The sequence below is a fragment of the Eubalaena glacialis genome, chromosome 2 (assembly GCF_028564815.1).
Source record: "Eubalaena glacialis isolate mEubGla1 chromosome 2, mEubGla1.1.hap2.+ XY, whole genome shotgun sequence".
NCBI lineage: Eukaryota > Metazoa > Chordata > Mammalia > Artiodactyla > Balaenidae > Eubalaena > Eubalaena glacialis.
In genome coordinates this window covers 64,164,216-64,185,258 of record NC_083717.1, presented here as the reverse complement: position 1 = coordinate 64,185,258, position 21,043 = coordinate 64,164,216, and the positions used below count along the sequence as shown (strand labels likewise).

Below are 21,043 nucleotides of genomic sequence, written 5' to 3'. Positions count from 1 at the left end.
GGTGGGAAGGCAACCTTCCCCCACGGACTGCGCGAGGGGCTGGATCCCCATGGCCTGCGGCAAAAACGACCACCTGGGTGGCCCAGGTGCCCACCCCCCCCCCCGCCACCCACCGTCCCCCTCGGTGACCAGGAGGCCACAGCCTCCTCCAGTACACCGTCCGCTGGTGTCGGCCCAAAGAGCGTCCGCAGCCGGAACCCAGCCGGCGATTCCCGCCGCGCTCCCTGGGCCAGCCCGGGCCGTGGGGTCTCCCCGCACTCCACGCAGGGGCGGCGGGGCGGGGCGCGATTACGTCAAGAGCAGTGACGCGAAGACGCAGCGCGACGCGGTGACGCACGCCCCTTTGTTGGCTCAGTAGCAGTAGCACTGGCCGTGGAGGTAGCGCTGGGGACTGTTTTCCTTCGGGGGCCAGAGCGGAGCCGCGTCTGACTGAGGCGGGCGGCAAGCAGCCCCCTCGCTCCCTCCCTCCCTCCCTCCTCCGCGCCCTCCCCGCCGCCGCCAGCCGCCAACCGCCAACAGCCGCGCCCGGGGAGGAGCCGCGGCCCGCGGGGCCGGAGCCAGGCCTGCGTCCGGACATCAGCCGGAGCCGGAGCGAGAGCCGGGGCCTCGGCGTCCCCGCCCTCTCCCCGCCTCAGGGGCCAGCGTCCGCCGGGCCCCCGCGCGTCGCGCCATGGACTCGGACGAGGGCTACAACTACGAGTTCGACGAGGACGAAGAGTGCAGTGAGGAGGACAGCGGCGCCGAAGAGGAGGAGGACGAGGACGACGACGAGCCGGACGATGATAACCTGGATCTGGGCGAGGTGGAGCTGGTGGAGCCCGGGCTGGGCGTCGGCGGGGAGCGGGACGGACTGCTGTGCGGGGAGACGGGTGGCGGCGGCGGCAGCGCTCTGGGGCCCGGCGGTGGTGGCGGTGGTGGCGGCGGCGGCGGCGGGCCGGGGCACGAGCAGGAGGAGGATTACCGCTACGAGGTGCTCACGGCCGAGCAGATTCTGCAACACATGGTGGAATGTATCCGGGAGGTCAACGAGGTCATCCAGGTGAGGGTGGCCCCGGCCCGGGCTGGACCGGGACGGACCCGGGAGCAGATTCGGGTGGTCCGCGCGGCCCCGAGGGGCAGGCCTGGGCCTGGTGCGCAGCCCAGCCCGGTGCCTCCCGGCCCTGTCTCCTCCGCTGTCTCTGCTGGGGATAGAGCAGACATTCGCCTGGTGTGGGGAGGTGCGCTGGGGGCGGTGCTTTCCAGGTCCTGCTATGGCGGAGGCCTCCGGCTGCCTAAGACTTCTCTTACGGGCAATTCCTGCCCGTCCCTGGGCCGGGTGTCCTTCCTCTGGCCCTAGGAGCGCCTATAGGGGCGGGGCGTAGGTGGGGTGGAGGAGAGCTGAAGAACTGGGCCCTTAAGACGGTTTCCCCGGCCTTCAGTCTCACTTGAGAACTTTTGGAAGGGGTTAGAGTAGGCCGAAGAGCTGCTTGGTGTACGGTTGCCCCAAGTGGGCACCAGTTAATAAAGAAATGGATCTGCTTGGCAGTCTTAAGTGCCTACTTAAAGGTGGGGGAAGGGAACTGTTTCTCGGAAGAGGTGCTGATGGGTCTTTTCTGATGGTGAGGCTTCTGCTTGCCTCTTTTTAAGCCTTTGCTGTTCTTTTGGGTCCTGACTACTACTTTTTTCAGTTGTAGCATACTTGAAGCTGTTGGAATAGTTGCTGCAGCTTGCACACCCAGCCTTGCAGCTAAACCACAGCAAAACGCAGTGTTATTGTGTAATATTGGACAGGACTCTGCTGTGAGTTAGCAAGTGGAGACTTTCTGCTTCTGGACTCCTTTTCTCTGATTTGTATTTCGTGGTCAGTAAGTTGGGCTCGGTTTAAGTTGATAACCATATCTCATTTAACCTTCTCGTGGGTCAGATTTTGCGTTTTTGAACTTTAGGAAACCAAAAGTTTACGTTTATTTGGAGAAAACAATTATGATGAGGGGTCAGGGGTATGACTGAAGAATAAAAATGGAGTCTTGATTCAGTGCAACTCTTAGAAAACACTAGTTACATGAAATGAAACTGTATACGTGAGCAGCAGGTTACTGTTGCCTTCTGGTATCTCATTATTTTTCCCCCTTAAAATTGGTTGGCCAATATTCACTGGCAAATTAGCAGTATGTCACTGCCTACTTGTTGAGTTTGCATGATTAATAGATTTTTACAGTACTGTTTAGTAAGCGACACTTTCTTTTGAAAGTGGAACCATCTATTTAGGCCTATTTGAAGAGAGTGTTTTGAATAATAGTAAAAAAAAAAAAATCTGAAAATCTAGTACTATTACTAAAGAGTGGAAATCTCAAATTTTCTATAGATGATGTAGTTTGAGGAGGAAATTGAAGGGTTGTAGAAGAAAGATAAGTTTTACTGCTCTTTCTGATCCTAAAAATATGACAGTTGAGTTCTTAGGTCGCTAAATTGAGAAATTTTCTTTTTTTGAGGAAACTGAATTTACAGTGAAACCCTGAATTCTCTTCATTTATTTACGATATAAAGTATATAGTAAATCTGTATAAAATCTGATGTTTTCAAACCTTGTACCTAGCTTATTGGCATTTTAATTAGCTTTAAAAATTCATGGATATTATTTAACTTTTTAACTTATAGTCTGTTTTCATGTAGGTAAATCTCATCCAGCTTTTTCAGCTCTTAGGTGTGTCCTTAATCACTGAGGCCAAACCTTACAAGTTCTTTATGTCACTTCTGGAACAGAGATGTAGCTAATGCATGTGACATCATTTTTTCTTTGTTAGTTTAGGGGAAAAGGAATAAAAGTGGATGAACTGAACTAAGGAGACCTACAAAATACTAGGGATTTTTTTACGTGTCCTACTTTAATCATGTTTTCATGCTGGATTTTTGATACAACTCTTTTTTTCCTCGTTTGCTTCATGTTAAGCATGCTTTTAAGTAGGATTGCTGAAATAAGTATCTTTCCTTTGTTAAAAGTTCATATTTAGAAATATCAGTAAATCAAAGGATAGGATTTATCCCAGACCGTTTTTTCTCCAAATGGTATACACTAGGCAAATGGTACACTAAACTAGGCTTTGGTTATGTTATAGGTTATTTATGTTAATAGATTTAAACTTAAAAAGTTACACAGGTAACACATTACATTGTAAGAAAAAACTGATGCGGTAAGGAGAAAAAAAAAGACAAAAGGATTATTTTGCCTGACACTGGGAGAGAAACACCAGGATTTGAACTGTAGTAATTGTTCCAGACCTGTGGATACACTGTACATATTCTTTTTTTAATAATAACACAAACTTTGTGTTCTCTTTATGTTTTCAGTAGAAAAAAGCAGGTTACAAAAACAGGAGTGTCAGTTTTCTCCTGCCAATAAGTAATTATTTTTCAAGTGCTTACACAATTACATATCTAAACTAATTTATTTAATCAATCTGTTTTTATTGGTCTTCCTTTTTATTGTCCAGTTTCCATTTTTTGTAAACCTCATTGGGAATATGCTTATAGATATATCTTTGAATGTTTTATTTTCTTAGGATAAATTGAATTGCTGAGTCAAAGAATTTGCTTATTTTCAACCATTTGATATATATTACCACATTGCTCTCAGAAAGGTTATCATTTTTTAAATTTGCTTTTTTTTTTTTAAACTGATGAGGTTGAACTTTTAATGTGTTTATTGGGCACTGGTATTTCTTTCATAAATTGCCCTTTGCTTTTGCTCACTTTACCCCCTTTTGGGATGTTTATCTTTTATTGATTTGTAAGTCCTGTTTATATTCATAGAGCCTTTAAGGTTTTCAATTAAAACTAATGTTGGTTTAATATGACAGTAAGTTTTAAGTAAGTTTAAAAACCATTGTTTTACTTAGTTCACATCAGGGAGCTTACTGTTAATTCTAGAAAATTTAAATCCCCTTCTTCCCAGTGCTACTTTTGAATCAGTTATGTTAGTGGATTTGAAAATAAATGTGCAGGAGAAAAAGATTGAATGTCAAAAGGATGCCAAGTTAATTTAATCTTTCCTGGGGGAATTTAATTACTATTTCTGGGCAACAACAGATTAATACTGTTATTTGTAGATATCTGTGGGTTAGTTCTAGTCTTAAATCAAGTAAGTTAACACTTTTTCTTTTAGAAAGCTCTTGGTTTTCTGGCTTTCTGTAACTCTTGTTATAGTTTGTCTAATTTGGTCTTGTTTTATTAAAACTCTTTGTGGCTACTTAGCTTACCTTTTGAACTTTTAAGAAAAGATCAGAGATGTTCTTTAACGTATAGTAATGATAGAGAAGTGCTTAAAGCCCCTAATTTACTTAGCTACATTTACTTAACTAGTATTGTTCATATTAAAGTGGTTAATAATAATACAGTGGTTATCTAACGTAATTGCCTAAATAGCTAAGTAATTTATTAAACTAACACTACGCAACTCTGCAGTTGAGGGATGTTTAAATTTGCTGTTTTGTGTTTCCACAGCAATCTTTAGCAGATGTTGGTTGTGCCTTGTGTCTGTGCTGGTCACTCTAGAGGACATGGTTCTTGCCTAAGAAGCATATGGAGGTGGGGAACGTAGAGGTCCTTGGACTCCATTCCCAGAGATTGTTATCCATTAGTCAGGTCTGAATTGGAGCCTAAGCATCTCTATATTTTTAGCCACTCTAGTGATAGTTCCGAACCACTGGAATAGTCATAGTTCATCCAGTGTCATGATTTTGACTCACTCAGGGAGAATGAGTAGAGTGAGAAGGTCAAGTAACCCTTAGGAATACTACGTTTAAAGGCTGTGCTGAGGAAGAGGCGCATGGGGCTGTTGGATGTGAGTGGTCAGAGAGGAGGCATAAAGAGAAGTGGGTGGGTGTCTTCCTATTATTTATTATTCTAAATAACCTGTTTTAAAGACAACAGGAATATGTAACCTTTATGAGGGAAATTTTCTGTTGGCTGTAGATTTGAAATCTTTAATATTATTTCACCCATTTATTTATTTAATTAAAATATTTAATTAAAGAGCTTCTAAGGTGAGGTTTCATGCATAAATTAGAGACAGTATAGTCCAGTGTATTGTGTATTGGTACAGGAGTCAGTTCTGGCCACTCCTTTTCCTAACTGGCAAGTTAATTTACATCTCAGAACCTTCAGGTTTTGTTTTCCTTTGCCTGTTTTTTGGATCTGGGAAGTTAAAACAGGAGTGATGAACTAACAATGGATTGGTCTTTTTTACATTAATGCTTTGTTTTTCTAACATCCTTTTAAAACCTCAGTGAGTTGGAGGTGCTCATTGTTTCCAAGAAATTGAATTCAAGTGGTTGTATGAAGATGAATTTAAATTGGTTAACTTTTGGGGTGGGAGAGGGGAAGTAGTGTGTTTGTATGTATTTTGAAGCTATTAAGGTGTTTGGTGTGGTTTATTCCTCTTGAACTTTTATCTTTTCCCAGCTGATCTCCTTGAGCTATAGGCTTTAAATTACATTAATTCTTTTTGAATCACTTATGGCATTAGACCTGTGAATCAGAAACTATGGGGGTGGGCTCCAGCAGTCTCTTTTAACAAGCATTCAAGGTGATGCTGATGCAAGCTAAAGTTTGAGAACCACTGATCTAGTTGAAATTTAACAGCAGTATTTCTCCATGTGTAATGACTAGTGATAAATTACTAGAGAGTGGGTTAGTGATGGAAGGCAGATTGTTTAAGAAACTAATAAAAGGAAAATTTGAAGAGCCTGCACAACACTTACTAGGCTAATCATAGAGGGGATTTGTTATCATTCCTGTTATCCTTCAGATTAGGGTGGTCTTTACCCAGTTATTGCAAACATGCAAGCCAAACTAGTGACATCTCACATTCTAGGTTGGAACACTTGGGTTTTCTTCCACCCTTCCTCACCCCCTGGGTTTTTTTTTTTTTTTTTAAACAAAAATAGTTGAGAGAGTTTCTTTAGTTGATACACTGGAAGGGATGTAAGGTCTTGGATACTGTAAATGCAACTGCTCAATACTGTATAACATGTTGAAAATATGAGACTTATTCTCAAGGAGTTCACGGTCTCTGAATTTAGACACAAAGCTATTAGGTCAGTGCCAAATGGATAGTAGTAGGTGTTCATGGAAGAGAGATCTGTGGGTGTTATCTGGAAGATGTCTAGGATTTAGATGGATAGAACAGATGGATAGGAGCCCTTCTAAGAAATTGAAGTAAGAATGAGGAAAGTGTGTCCCGGTGATGGTGAAGTCAGCTCAGGTAAAACAGAGTTTGTTAATTATGGGTGATACTGTTGTAGAACCTGGGAGGTTTGATACTATGAACAAAGGTAGGCAGAAGTCATCAGATTAGATTACTTTCTTCTGGATTTGACCTGTGGCAGCTGTATGTATTAGTTATCTTTAGCCCTATATTTCTACCAAAACTTAGTGGCTTAAAAACAACAAACATTTATCACATTTTCTGTGGGCCACGATTCTGGCTTCAGCTTAGTTGGGTGCCTCGTCTCAGGGTCCCTTATAAGGCTGCAACCAACATATCAGCTAGATTGCAGTTATCAAGATTTGACTAGGGGAAGATCCCATTCCAGGCTCACTTGTGTGGCTGTTGGGCAGGCCTCAGAGTTTTCACTGGCTGGTTTTTGGCCAGTTCCTGACATGTGGGCTTCTCCAGAAAGTGGCTTACAACACAGTAGCTTCTTTCCTGTGGGGCGTGGGCCGGGAGGGGGGTGTGTGATAGAGAGCCCCCAAGATGGAAGCCACAGTCTTTTATAACTTCATCTCAGAAGTGACATCCCATCCCTTCGCCATATTCTACTTGTTTTAAGTGAGTAAGTCCAGCTCACACTCAAGAGGAAGGGATTACACAGAAGTAGGAAGACGAGGAGGTGGATCCTGGGGGCCATTTTACAGGCTACCTACCATGATATATATAATCTGGTTCAGTCAAGAGGTGAATGAGAACTACTGTATAATGTTTATCCAATCAATTTATATACAAATGGGAGAGTATTACAGTAGTTTGGATTTTTTAGTTTTGAATAACCATAAATTATTTGTGTTTGGCTTTGCAAAGTATTATATCTTTAAATTATAAACATTCCTAATTACCTTTCAATGGCTGAGATTGAAAGAATAATTTGCAGCCTCTTAGACTTGGCAGGAATCTGAGATCCTCCAGTCGTTTGTTTTTAACTTTAGCTACATAGTGGAATCACCTGGGAATTTTTTCATCACATTTTTAATTTTGAGATAATTGTAGAGTCACATGCAGGTGCAAGAAATAATGCAGAGAGATCCTGTATACCCTTTTTACTGATTTTTCTACAGTGGTAACATCTTGCAGAAGTGTAGTATAATATAATCAGTATATTGACATCGATGCAGTCTACTCATTTTATTCAGATTTCTTTACTTGAGGATTTAAAAAAATGCTGGCACTCATAACCCAAAACTAAGCAAATGGGTCTCTGGGAGTTTGGACCAGGCATTGTCATTAAACAGAAGTTTTCCCTGGTTTATTTTAATGTACAACTAGGGTTGAAAGCCCCTGTTGTTGTCCAGTGTCTCTAAGAATCCTCTCTCTTTAACATTCCGGTCTGCTTAACTATGAGTAAATGACAGATATTTTGTGATGTAGCTCATTCTAAGTTTAACTCTTGATTTAGGAAAAAAAAATGGAATTAAAATCTGTTTCCATTTTAACTTTAACCTGTTGTTCCTAGGGTGGCCCTTTGGATGAAGGTTTTTATTGTTGTTTTCTTAACAATTATTGTTTGGAAGCATGAAGGAAAAACTTTTCTTCTTGAAGTTAATCAATCCCCTTTTCTTTGTTCCTTTTATGACAGTGAACCTATATCTTTGAATATGTATGTTGCCTACTTCTCTGTTTTTCCATTAGACACTTTTCATAGGTATAGAATCACAGGCCCATAACTTTGCTAAGATATTTTTTCTTTTTAAATAAATAAATAAATTTATTTATTTATTTAGGCTGCATTGGGTTTTTGTTGCTGCGCTTGGGCTTTCTCTAGTTGGCGGCGAGCGGGGGCTACTCTTCGTTGTGGTGTGCGGGCTTCTCATTGTGGTGGCTTCTCTTGTTGCGGCGCATGGGCTCTAGGTGCGAGGTCTTCAGTAGTTGTGGCACGCAGACTCAGTTGTGGCTTGCAGGCTCTGGAGCGCTGGCTCAGTAATTGTGGCGCATGGGCTTAGTTGCTCCGCGACATGTGGGATCTTCCCGGACTAAGGCTTGAACCCGTGTCCCCGGCATTGGTAGGTGGATTCTTAACCACTGCACCACCCGGGAAATCCCCTTTGCTAAGATCTTGACTATCTTGACACACTGTGTTACTATGTACCTTTACAAATAGCTTAATTATTCCCATTAAATGATGGGATAAATGGAAGAATGAGTAGTTAGGCTGACATTTGATGATCACTTACTAGGTGAGAGAATAATCTGTAATGCGAGGCTGCTTCTAACCTGGGATGACTGGATCCTTTGGAGCCCATGGAGATAGTAGTGGCAGTCCTTGCCTTATTTTATTTTCAGTGTTTAAAAAAGCGTACTGTATTTAAAACAAAGCAAATCAAAACTACCCAAGCTAATTAAAATGCGGGCCAGTGTTAGATCTTCAATTCCAAAAGAATGGCACATTTTATAGAATCAGTAGATTTCTACAATTGTGTAATTTAAGTTTCTTCCTAAATTTTAGCTTTCTTCCTAAATTTTTATTCACCCAGTGATAGGTAGTCATCTGGCTTGATCTTGAATAATATTTCTTGATGTATCTTCGTGCATAGTAGATGCCCACTTGGTATTTGAGTTAAATTAATGGGTAGTTTGGTATCTTAGAAGGCAGTTTTAAAAGGTCTTATTGAGCCAGCAGCTGCTCTGGCAGATTAACTTTCAGAGCCCTACTTTTTTTCAGTTTTAAAAATGAGAATGCTAGTATTAAGGCCAAATACTGCATTGGGAGTTTTTTCGTGTAGTTTTTTTTCCTGTAATGTAAACTTGCTGAATAGCATTTTTCCTTTTTCCTATGTTCCATTTAGAAGTGTCACAGTGACCTGACACTTAATACATTTTGGCAAAAACTACAGCAGATAATGAAGTATTAGGTAACATTTCCTTATTACTAAGACATTTGTTTAGACAATGCTAAGAATAGCTATAATCTCAGACACTTCTCCCCAGGCTTGCTTTGCTGTCTCCTTTGAAACTGTCATACTTCTAATTCAAATATTAAATGATTTCAATTATTTGGTAATATATCCTTTCTCAATCACAACTGTACATTTTTTAGGGGTTAAGTATAAGCTAGAGACTGAGAAGTATTTTCTGATTCTCTTAGCAAGTGTTTATAAGTAAAAACCTCTAATATGGACACATTGAAACTTGTGACATTTTGGACAGATATTTCTCTGAAACCCATTTGAAACACAAATTTACTGCCTTCTCTCCTTAAGGCTGTTCTTCCTTTGATTGACTTACTAGTTAACCATTCTTGGAATTTGAAAGTCATCATTGATTCTTTTTTGCCCCGCATTTCCCATATCTAATTAGCCCTGATCAAGTTACCTCTGAAATTTATGTTATTCCTCTCCTTTTTACTAAGCCTAATCTAAGGCCTCTTTTTTTTTTTTTTGTCTCCCCATGTGGCTTGTGGGATCTTAGTTCCCCAACCAGGGATTGAACCCCAGGCCAAGGCATTGAAATCGAAGAGTCCTAACTACTGGACCACCAGCAAACTCCCTAGGGCCTCTTTTTATTTTGCTTTTTTGTCTCTGGGCTTCCAGTCTGTCTATCATACTACCAAATACAAATATACTAGTCATTTTCCTGCTTAAAAAAAAAAGAGACTTCATTGTCCTCCCTGCTGCCACACACATTTCCTGTTATACCTCTGGTCTAGATTCTTTAATACGGTGTTCATGGCTTCCCCATCTTGATTTCAGCTAATTTTTTCAGTCTTACCTTCTGTTGTTCCCAATTCTCCCACCAACCCCAATTGCACTACTTATAATTTCTTAATATGTAATACACATTTATGTTTTCCTGTTTTTGCTCATGCTGGTCCCTCTTCTTGTGATGCTCTTTCTCTTTTTAACTGCCTGATATAGTCCTACTCATACCCTGCTCAGATATTACATATCTCTTACCAGGTCCCTCTTCTCTACCATCACTGCTTTCTTACCTGTGTTTGCATAGCACTTTGTAAGGATGTTTGGTGTGGCCTACATGAGGCTGTAATACAGCCATCCTAATACCTAAGTCACTAGCCAGCTATGAGGGTTTTGAGGGTGAGAGCTGAGTCTTCATCCATAGCATATGTCACACTAACAGTCTCTGACATAGTAGAAACTCAGTGAATACATACTGAAGTTTGTCCTTTTAGCAAATGCTTGCTTCTTTGGTTTCCTTATCTGTAAACCAAAGGGAGCCAGACACGATTTTCTTCTGGCACTAATAAATTATTTTATGATTTCTAGATAACACCACAGTAATAGTGTAAGAAGATGGCAAGAAAAAAGTGTTTAAATTCCAAGAGGGCAAGCTTTTTAAGGCCTCTGAATATATAGCGACTGTTGTAGATTAAACTTTATTATTTGCATGTAGTTCCCTGGCACTTTATATGAACTGAAAGTTATGTTAAAAACACCTGAGTCCTTCTAATACAGTAGTTCTCAAAGTATGGCCTATAAGAGGAAAACTTTTTAAGACATTACTTGCCTTTTTTAATGTGCTGGGATTTGTACTGATGGTGCAGAAGCAGTGGGTGGGTAACACCATGGGAACCTTAGCACAGGTCAAATCAGTGGCAACAACTATACCAGTAGTCATTTTATTTTTCACTGCCATACACTCAGTAAAATTGTCGGTTTCACTTATTGTCCTGGGTGAAGCAGTAAAAATTATTAGTGTTATATCTTATCCCTTAAGTACACACATTTTCTTAATAGCTTATGTGGCAAAGTTGGTGGTATGCATAAAGCACTTCTGCAAACTAAAGTACAGAGGTTGTCTTGAAAAACGTGCATTTGATTTGTGAGCTGAACAAGCTGCTTGTTTGATGGAACACCGTTTTTACTTGAAAAAATGACTGGCAAACTGGTTATTCAGACAAATGTTTGTAAATGTTTCTTCAAAATGAATGAAATACAACTGTTATTTTAAGAAAAACTGCTTACAGTATTTGTTGCCAATGATAAAATATTTAGTTTTTAAGTGAAAATTAGAATTTTGGAAAACTTATATCTGCCATTGTGAGGCTGAGAGCCTCCTGATGAAATACTGTATAATATGTCAACATTTAGAAGGTCTGTTTAACATAATGAACCAGTATTTTCCAAATGACCAATTTTCCAGCGACCAATTGTGATATTTCACAATCATGCATTGGTAAATGATCCATTCAGAGTTCAAGATAGATCATTGGATTTTAATATAGCAAGAATAAGAAAAGTTCTTTGATGTGGTTTCAGATTCTATTTTACAACTAGCCTTTAAGAAACGACCACTTTTTGAGTTTTGGTGTAATATCAAAAAGAATATCTGTACTTATCTGAAAAAGCTATAAAAGTTCTCCTGCTTCTTCCAACTACATATCTTTGAGAGGCTACATTTTCTTTATTCTTTAAACAAAACAACATACTTAAGGATTGAATACAGAAGCAGATATGAGAATCTGTTTTCTAGTTAGCCAGATATTAAAGAGACTTTAAAATAGTGCACTTTTCTCACTTTTTTGTTTTAGAACATATAATTTTCATAAAAATGATTTTTGTATTAACATATAATGGGGTTTATTACTGTTATTTTTTAATGAATTAATACATATTTTAAAAATTCTGTTTTGATATCTAACATCATAAATATTGATAGTTATAATTCACATAAGCAAAACTCTTTGGCACCTTCAATAATTTTTAAGATGAAAAGGGGTTCTGAGACCAAACAGGTTGAGAATCACTGCTCTGATATTCTGAAATATTTCTGAATCACTAAGGAAGCATAGTATTGGTGTGCAAACAGGAGATATGACTAACCACGTTATATGAGTTTACAATAAATTAGCAATGGGTTATATATGACAAGTTAGGAATTACTGCTGATTAGGAATTACTACTGATTAATCAGAAACATTTATATATAAGCTATGTTAGATGCCGTGGGGGGTATTAACAGAAATATTAGAAATGTGAATCATGAAATATTACTAGTTTGGGAAAGATGTTTGGAAATAGAATGGGATGCTTAATATTTCAAGGAAGAGCTAGCAGAGATACCACCTGACATATTCCATTTGTTAATCTGTTTATATTCTGACTTCTTACATTTCAGTGAAAGCTCTATGAGAGCAGTGACTTTGTTTTATTCATTGCTGTAGTCCCAGTGCCCAGAACAGTACCTAACACATAGTAGGCACTTAGTAAACATTTTTTGTGTAAATATTTTTATTTCACCCCCGTCCTTGAAGAATATTTTGCTATGTTTGTAATTTTAGGTTGGTAGTAGTTTTCTTTCAGCACTTTAAAGATTCCATTGTTTTCTGGCTTCCATTGTTTGCGGTAGGAGGAAGCTAAGGAACCTTTAATCTGGATGTTTGTAATATTTTTTACTTTGTGTCTAGTTGTGGTTTTCTTTGTGTTTATCTTGCTTTGTGTTTTCAGATCCTTTTGAATCTGTGATGTCTTACGAGTTTTGGAAATTCTCAGTTCTGCCTTTATCCCCTTTCCTTCTGAGAGTCCAGTTACACATACATTAGAGGTTTTTGTTATTTTCCATATGTGTCCAGTGCTCTTTTGTGTATCTTACATCCTTTTCTCTGTGCTTCAGTTTGGATGATTTCCATTGATTCATCATCTGGGTCCCTAAATCTGTCTTCTCCTTTGTCTGATTTGCTATTAAACGCCCCTCAATTAATTATTAATTTCAGATACTATATTCTAGAGTTTCCATTTGATTCTTTTTTTATAGATGCTAATTTTCTGGTGATTTCTTCTTTTTCATCTGTTTTCCATCTTTTGCTCTATTTTCTCTAGCATATTAAGAATTTATTCCTAAAAGTTTTGTCAGCTAACTCCAATATCCGAATTATCTGTTAGTCTTTTCATATTATCTTTATTTTCCTCCCAGTTTTCAGTCAGTTGTTCCTGTCAGTTGACATATTTTGATTGCATGCCGAACACTGTATATAAAGTATTTAGAGATTCTGGATGATGATGGATTCCTCCAGAGAGGATTTTTATTTTTCCTTCTGCTTGACAGGGAGAGTGATGAATGGTTGCCTTAATACAATAAGGTTGAGTTCTAGCCCTGTTCAGTTTCAGTTTATCTCTTATCTGCCATTGGCCTTTTAGAGCCTTCAACTAAGAACCTGGTGTTTTCCTCAGCAGTCCCTCCCCTAGGGGGTCCCAAACTTTAATCATTGCCCCTCTGCCTTTCAGAGGTTTTAGATTTTTAGTCTCGGCCCTGTGCAATCCCAGGATTCAGTAAATGTCCTGGGTGGAAGACCAAGTGTTCCTCCATTCATTGAGACACCCCTTCAAGTCTCAGTATTAGTTTCCTTTTGTTGTTGTAATAAGTTAACACAAAGTTTGTGACTTAAAACAACAGAAATTCATTATTTTACAGTTGAGAAAGTCAAGTTCAAAGTGAGTCTCACTGGGCTAAAATCAAGGAGTTGGCAGGCTGTGTTCCTTCTGGAGGCTCTAGAGGAGAATCTATTCCCTTGCCCTTTTCACTTCTACAGGCTGCCTGTATTCCTTGAACTAGAATTCCAGCTAGAAAGTATGACATTTTAAAGATTGGAGTAAGGAATATCTTAGATTTGGGAAAATAACAGGATGGAGGAAAAAAAGATCTAATTTACTCATTTTTATGTAAGGGGAGACTCACAAACATAGACAAATGTGGTAGTAATAGCTGATATTTATGAAACATGCTAGGGTGTTTTCACGTGTATTCGTTACAAAATCCCAAGAAAATAGCATTATCTCCATTATATAGATAAGTAAATTGAAGTTAGGGAAGCTGAGAAATGGGTTTCTCAGGGAAGCTCAAGAGTTTCTCTGTTAGAGACTGGTGGAGGTCATTGAAACTGGGTCTTTTTTTTTCTTAATTTATTTTTGGCTGCACTGGGTCTTCGTTGTTGTGCAGGGGCTTTCTCATTGCGGCGGGCGGGGGGCTACTCTTCATTGTGGTGCGCGGGCTTCTCATTGCAGTGGCTTCTCTTGTTGCGGAGCACAGGCTCTAGGCATGCGGGCTCAGTAGTTGTGGCTCACAGGCTCAGTAGTTGTGGCGCACGGGCTTAGTTGCTCTGCGGCATGTGGGATCTTCCCAGACCAGGGATCAAACCCTTGTCCCCTGCATTGGCAGGCGGATTCTTAACCACTGCGCCACTAGGGAAGTCCTGAAACTGGGGCTTTTTGACTTTTAAAACAGAAGTTCTTTCTGCTGTACCAAACTTTTTCAGACTTTAGTTGGACCTTTTGACTGAGCCAAATTCTTGTACTTAAGTTTTCTTTGTATTTGTATACTGAAAGCTTTACAGTCCTAAAAGAATCTTTCATTTTAGCTAATTGACTGATTTTAGATGAGTCTCTTGTATTAGTTATCTATTACTACATAAAAAATTACCCTAACATTTAGTGGTTTAAAACAGCAAACATTTACTGTATTATAGTTTTGAGTGGTTTAGCTGGGTAATTCTGGGTCAGGGTCTCTGATGAGGTTGTAGTCATCCTGTCAGCAGAGGATGCATTTATCTGAAGCCTTGGTTTGTGCTGAAGAACTGCTTTCAAGATGTACAAAGATGAGTGGAGAACATTCCTTCCTGTCCAGGGTTCCTAGTCTAGGAAGGGCAGACATGTAAATAAATCCTTGATTATAAAGTCAATAACTCAGGACCTATCATGCCCACTTTTATCCACATGTAGCCTGATCTCAGTTATATCCTGTTTCTTGACTTGCCCTGGCCTGGTTTTCATAGTTGAGTATCTTAGTGTACTGCCATTACCCAGAAATCCCACACTTACCAGTTTGTCTTTTGAGGTGTTATTTTTACATCAGGTCAACCCTGACATGTTTCACGTTTGTTGTGGTTTGACCCCTGTTTGCTGCTTGGTTAAGGAAAGCCCTGCCTTCCGAAGAGACTAGTTATCCTAGTAGTCCTAGTTATCCAAAGTAGTCCTTTGTGTGGATAAGTAGAGTCTTGTTAGAAGCTATTAGAAGTTATTAGAAGGGTCTCATTAGCAAAATCAGAAAAATTGAAAGAATGTGAAAAGGGTGATATTGATGGAAAATGGGGCCTTGTGAGTGTAGTGTGGTCGCCACAGATTTTTCAGGAAATGCTGAATGTCTCCTTTTTTTTCCTGAGTGGTCATCCTGTTCAGTTTATGACAGTGTCAAAAATGTTCATACTTGGTCTAAGTTTATGGCCTGCGAAAGAACACCAAATCTTTACCAATCATGATAAGCAGTAGGAATGGGACAGGAAATGGTGCTTATGAGGAACCTACTAAGCCTAGGGGTTCTGAGCCTAGGGGGTTCCAGTAACTAGGTTACCAGAGGATGCAGATTAGGAGAAAGGATTCTAAGCATGATAGATCAGGCTTTTCATAATTCGACCTTTATCTACCTTATCTGTCATTTCTTCACACTCATCTTGACATAGCAAAATAATGATAGTCCCTGTGAAATTTTTCTTTGTGCCTTTGTAAGGCTGTTTCCTTTGTTTCAAATGCTTTTCCCCTGATAAACTCATTAATACTTCATGACTCACCTTAAACATCATTTCTTCTTTGAATCTTTCCCTTTGAGTGGGTCTCAGGATTTTGTATAGACTTCTATTTAAAAAATAATCTCTATTATTCTCTTGCTAAATAGACTCTGAAAATCCTTGCAGGTAGGATCAGTGTATTAATTTTGGTATTCTCATTGACCAGCACAGTTCCTGGACCATAGCTGATAAACATTGATTTGAAGAGTCAAAATTGAATATGAATGAGTTTTCTTATTGATTTTATTATTGATAAAAATAAGTCTTGGTACTATCCCTATGTTTTTCATTTGTGAATTGTTCACATTCCTCTTCTGTTGACTTCACTGAATTAACTCTTCTCTCTTTCTCTGATACATTTTCCATTTTTTGTTCTTAACCAGTTATTTAAGGGAATGTTAGTCATCACAACTCTTCTCTGAAGTAGATGGTATTTTTACTATTTTATAGATAAGGAAATTGAGACTTAGAGGAATTGAGTAACTTGCCCAGGCTTTCATGGCTAGGTTCAGAACTCAGTATTTTATATCATTAAGTATAAATGAAACATATATGAATGTTATTGTCTTGTGTGCTGGGTATTTTCTGTTTGTCTCTCCAGACCTGTTCTACCTTTCTGTCTCCAGCTTTGTATGCACCAGGAGACTGACTTGTACAGAGAGAGTCAATGGGCTCCGTTTTGTGACTTCAGTGCTGTTGCTTATGAATCCAAATAAATAATAAACCAGGGTGATATAGAGGCAGAAGTCTACTATTTACAAGCTGCATTTAAACTTTCCAGCTTGCATATATACCACCTTCAAGAAAATTTCAAGCCAAAATTGCTATTTATAACATTTACTATTTTCTAATCCAAAGTAAGCATTTAAAAATGAAGTTTTGACATTAAATAATTCTACATACTTGATGGATGTTATAGAATGTATATATAATGTAAACTTTATTTGTGATTTATGTATGAAATTACAAACTGAGACCAGTGGTCCACAAAGTCAGTATTCTCCTGACAGGAGCACCAAGAGGTTCTGGGAGAATAGCATTGTGAAATTGTTATGGATGCGCTGGATAACAAACACTTTATATATTTAAAGGGAGATTAGCTGACTTGACTTATTTTGTTCAATAATGAGAAAATATTTCTTTTGTGATGTTCTTAGAGGAGTGTATTAACTGATAACTCACTATTTAACTCATTTAATATGGAAGTAATATTCCTTTGAAAAGAGAGTATATATATAATATTACTTACCAGTCTGACTTTTTAAATATAATAATTCCGTTTCATTGGCCCTAAGCATTTTGTCTGTTTTCTGTAATCATCTCAACTCACGTTGCATTAATGTAGTTAACACTGGGTCCTTGAAATATATGAGTACCTGAAGCTTGATTTATAATGTTGCATTCCATGCAACTGTAAAGCCAAAAGGGTGAAAATAGGACTTTAAAATTCACAAAAATCCTCTAGGCACCCTTAGGAATGAAAGCATAATACGTAAACAATAGCTAAAGAATGAAGGATGGCAGTAAACTTGCCTGATATTTGTTTCATGTCGAAGTCAACACAATTTTTGATTCACATAGAGTAAGATTAACAAGGATGAAAAGGATCTTTAAAGGTTATGCTGGCCAACAACTTACCAAGTATACCACCTCCCTGTTAAGTGATCCCTTTTAGGGTTAAGAGTAGGTTAAGCCTATTCTTGAACCTCCCCAGTGACTTAAACCCCCACAGCCACTCTAGAAGGGAGCGCATTTCATGTTTGAACAGCTCTGATTTTGAGTTTTTCCAGGTGTTAATATATGTCTCTCTGTAGCTTTTTACTTGAACCTACCTGGTTCTAACCCTTCCTCATGATAGCCTTTCTATAATTTTGAAAGAACTATTTATCATATTGGAGATTACCAATGTGTTAAACTATATCCAGGCTAACATTTTTTGTGTGTGCAGAATCCAGAATAAAGCTTCTGCTTCACTTCTTATGGATTGTTGATTGAAGATTATTATGAACTGGTATTTTGGATTCAGACCTGTGTATGGCTGCTCAGAGTTACAGAAGGTAGAACATTGTAGCAGCACATACGCGCCCTGTTCAGTTAAATAAATGCCAGGCAAGGCGGAGGCAGATGTTTGTTCATACCCTCATTGCAGACATTGGCAGGTTTTGCAGTAACAAGTGGATAGATAACTCATCTTGATGTGTCTCTACTATTAATAGTTTTGGGGTTTTGAGTTCTGCATATTTCCTCTGACTCTGCATTTATAAAAATAAAGGCAGTTGCTAGACAGTGTTAACAAGTCAACTCTGAATAAACTGTTTTCTACTGCCTTTTTTTAAGCTTCCGGATCAGTTTAAGTGAAGAATATTCTGAAATGGCAATGCAAATTTCATATCTTTGTGAATCAGGGTTTTCATTCTGTGTAACCAAAACAAAATACAGAAATACGTTGCATGCTGGGACCAATATGACTGAACTCTCCTCCATAACCTCTGATTAAAAAAAAATTGAAACAGCCTTAGTATTCTAAGACTTGATACTTTTTTTTTTTTTAGGATTAAAAAACTTTTGTTTGACTATGCATATGTTTTCTTGGCTCAAAATTCAAAAAGTACAGAAGATAAAAAAAGTAGAAAATCTCCCACCTTAATATCTTAACTACCTGATTCCCTCCCTCAGAGGTAATCACTAGTATTACTATCTTTATTCTTAATACTTTTCTCTTAAAAGTAGAACCTCCACAGTTCCCCTACCCTGATTTTTATGCTCCATTTAAGACCCTAAATATCATGATTATTTTATGAATTTCTGAGGTTAATGGGATCCTAAAAATAATGCTTCAGTTTAGTTAGAGAACAGTATATAAGTTGAGTATTTGATTTTTTTACCTAGTATTTTTTTAGTGGCTACACCGTGCTGGGGGAATACAGATACTGGACAACTCTTTAAGGAGGCTTGTATAAATAAATTATAATACAGTGATATGTACAACAGTAAAAATTACAAGGTCAGAGAAGGAATTTAGTGTTGTTTAGTGCTGTTTTCTGGGAAGGACTGACAGATCCTGGTGGAAGTGGGTCTGAAGCTAGGTTTTGAAAAATGAATAGTAACTCACTAGGCAGATGGGATTGGAGATGGCATTCCAGACAGAGGAGGAAGATTAATGGAATGTACAAAAGCCAGAAGCTATTAATGGTCTGAGTTGTTGAATGAACAATAAGGAATTGAAAAGATTGCTAAAATTATTGGAAAGTAGTGTGGTAGGAGCTGGGGCTAGACAGGTAGGCAGTTTGTGAAAGGCTTTAGCATAGTGCTAAATGAGATGGGGCCAGTTGAAACAACTAAAAACTTTTAATATAGGATTAGTGTTGAGAAGAACCACTTTGTTGGCAGTATAGGGAGTAAATGAGAACAGGATGATATTAGGAAGCAGGGAGAATAGTGAGAAAGGTATTACAATAATCTGAGCAAGAAATATATGATGAGGTTAGCAAGGCAGGAATGGAGAGGTGGGAGAGGTATTCAAGGTATTAGGAGGGTAGCATCAGTGAGAATTGGTGGATTATTTTATTAGGAGATAAAATAGTTTAGTGCTTAAGTCTTTGGCATCATATGGAACTAAGTTTAGTTCCAACTTTGCCTTTTATCAGCTCTGTGACTTTGTATCAGTTATTTAACTTTAATAAATTGTCTTTTCTCATCTGTTAAAATGTAGCTGAAGCTTTAAGCAGCCTTCATTTAACTAACCTTCTGAATTAATAGTTCCTCCATTCCCCCAGTAAAACAGACCTATTTGATGTCCATGGCAAGTTATCAGCTTGTTGGCCTTCCTAGATAAGTAAAACTAAATGACAGAATTAACCAGTCACAATAGACCTCATACTGTATGATGCTATTTATAGGACATGTCCAGAATAGGCAAATCCATAGAGACAAAAAAATAGAGGCTGGGTGGGGAAAGGGGAGAATGGGGAGGGACTGCAAATGGGTATGGGGTTTCTGGGGTGATGAAATGTTCTAAAATTAATGGTTAACACAACTATGTGTCACAACTCTGAATATAATCAAAACCACTGAATCACACATTTTGAAAGTGAGTTTTATGGTATATGAATTGTATCTGAATAAAGTTGTCAGAGAAAAAAATCTAGTATACATATCACATTCATTTTCCCAGTTGTCTTTCATAGCTTTTCTTCTTCTAGTCTAGAATTTAGTCAGAGATTATGCATTACATTTGATTATCATTACTCATTACCTGCTCATGTTTTTGAGGGGTTACAATAAGAAATGTGTAAATGGTTAGCTCCCCTGGAAATAGAAGGGGAAACATTTTCCCTCAGTGTTTCTTAAACATGTAGCTTGGCTCTGTATTATTTTAGATGCATGCAAAATAAAATATTTGATTAAATTAAAATGACATACATAGATATAAGTTTTTGATGAAGCTTAAGCCAAGCCAGCATTTTGAGATATAAAGGTACTTTTCAAAAAATAACTTTTAGAAGCTTCTTGAAGTGTGAATACTCATTTGAATGGATTTGAGCTAGCAGGAGGACTCTACATAGCTTTTAAAGATACTGTTGGTAGTTTTGTATATAAATGTTTTACTCTATCTTGGAAATTGGCCTAAATGGCACTAATACATTCTTTTAAGCCCCCAAATTAATCTAGATGTGGTGTGAGCAAACATTTTTACATAGAAAGACAGGAAAATACAGAATGATAAAATGCTGAAATGTGACTTTCATTCAGTGATTCCCAGGAGTATACTATAATCACATAGGCCTTGGCACTGCAGTAGAAATTTTCTGTGTGTAATAGTTGCCATTTTAATTTTGTCATTGAAAGTCTTCTTTGGATGCGATAGTTTCTTGTGTATTAAAGAGCAACCTCTATTTGAAGAAATCGTGTGGCATGGTTACAGAAATGCCTGCTGTATCTGTACCTGCTGATGGTATTAAAAATACTGATTATTTTGCCTATGGCAATGGTACTATTTCTAGTTGAAAGAAGAGAATAAAATGGAAATCAAGAATAATTTATTTGGTATGTGGATGAGAGGGTTGCAGATCTGAAGTTCAGGTATTTTACTATAGAATATAGGTAGATATGTTTTCTGGTTCCTCCCTCCCCTTTATATATCTTGATTTTAATTTTTGTCAAGTCTGTCTCTCTGGCCTTTGTCGCTGTGGCCCATTGATCTGTCCATCTGTCTGTTACAGTGCATATTGGGTACTTCCAGAAGTATGAATTCAGTGATGCAAAGGACAGGAGGGCTG

The 21,043-nt window shown here is 38.5% G+C and overlaps 1 protein-coding gene across 2 annotated transcripts in view; it reads left to right on the top strand.

Annotated features, from left to right (window-relative positions):
• The first annotated feature begins 459 nt into the window (after positions 1 to 459).
• The window catches only part of ARIH1 (ariadne RBR E3 ubiquitin protein ligase 1), a 114,390-nt gene continuing 93,806 nt past the window's right edge, over positions 460 to 21,043 (top strand). The window contains exon 1 of one of the 2 annotated variants that reach the window (XM_061180102.1): positions 460 to 1,039. In XM_061180102.1, the coding sequence (XP_061036085.1) occupies positions 671 to 1,039 (369 nt within the window). In that variant the 5' untranslated portion in view covers positions 460 to 670. The remainder of the gene's footprint in view (positions 1,040 to 21,043) is intronic. The other variant, XM_061180101.1, reaches the window with a different exon arrangement.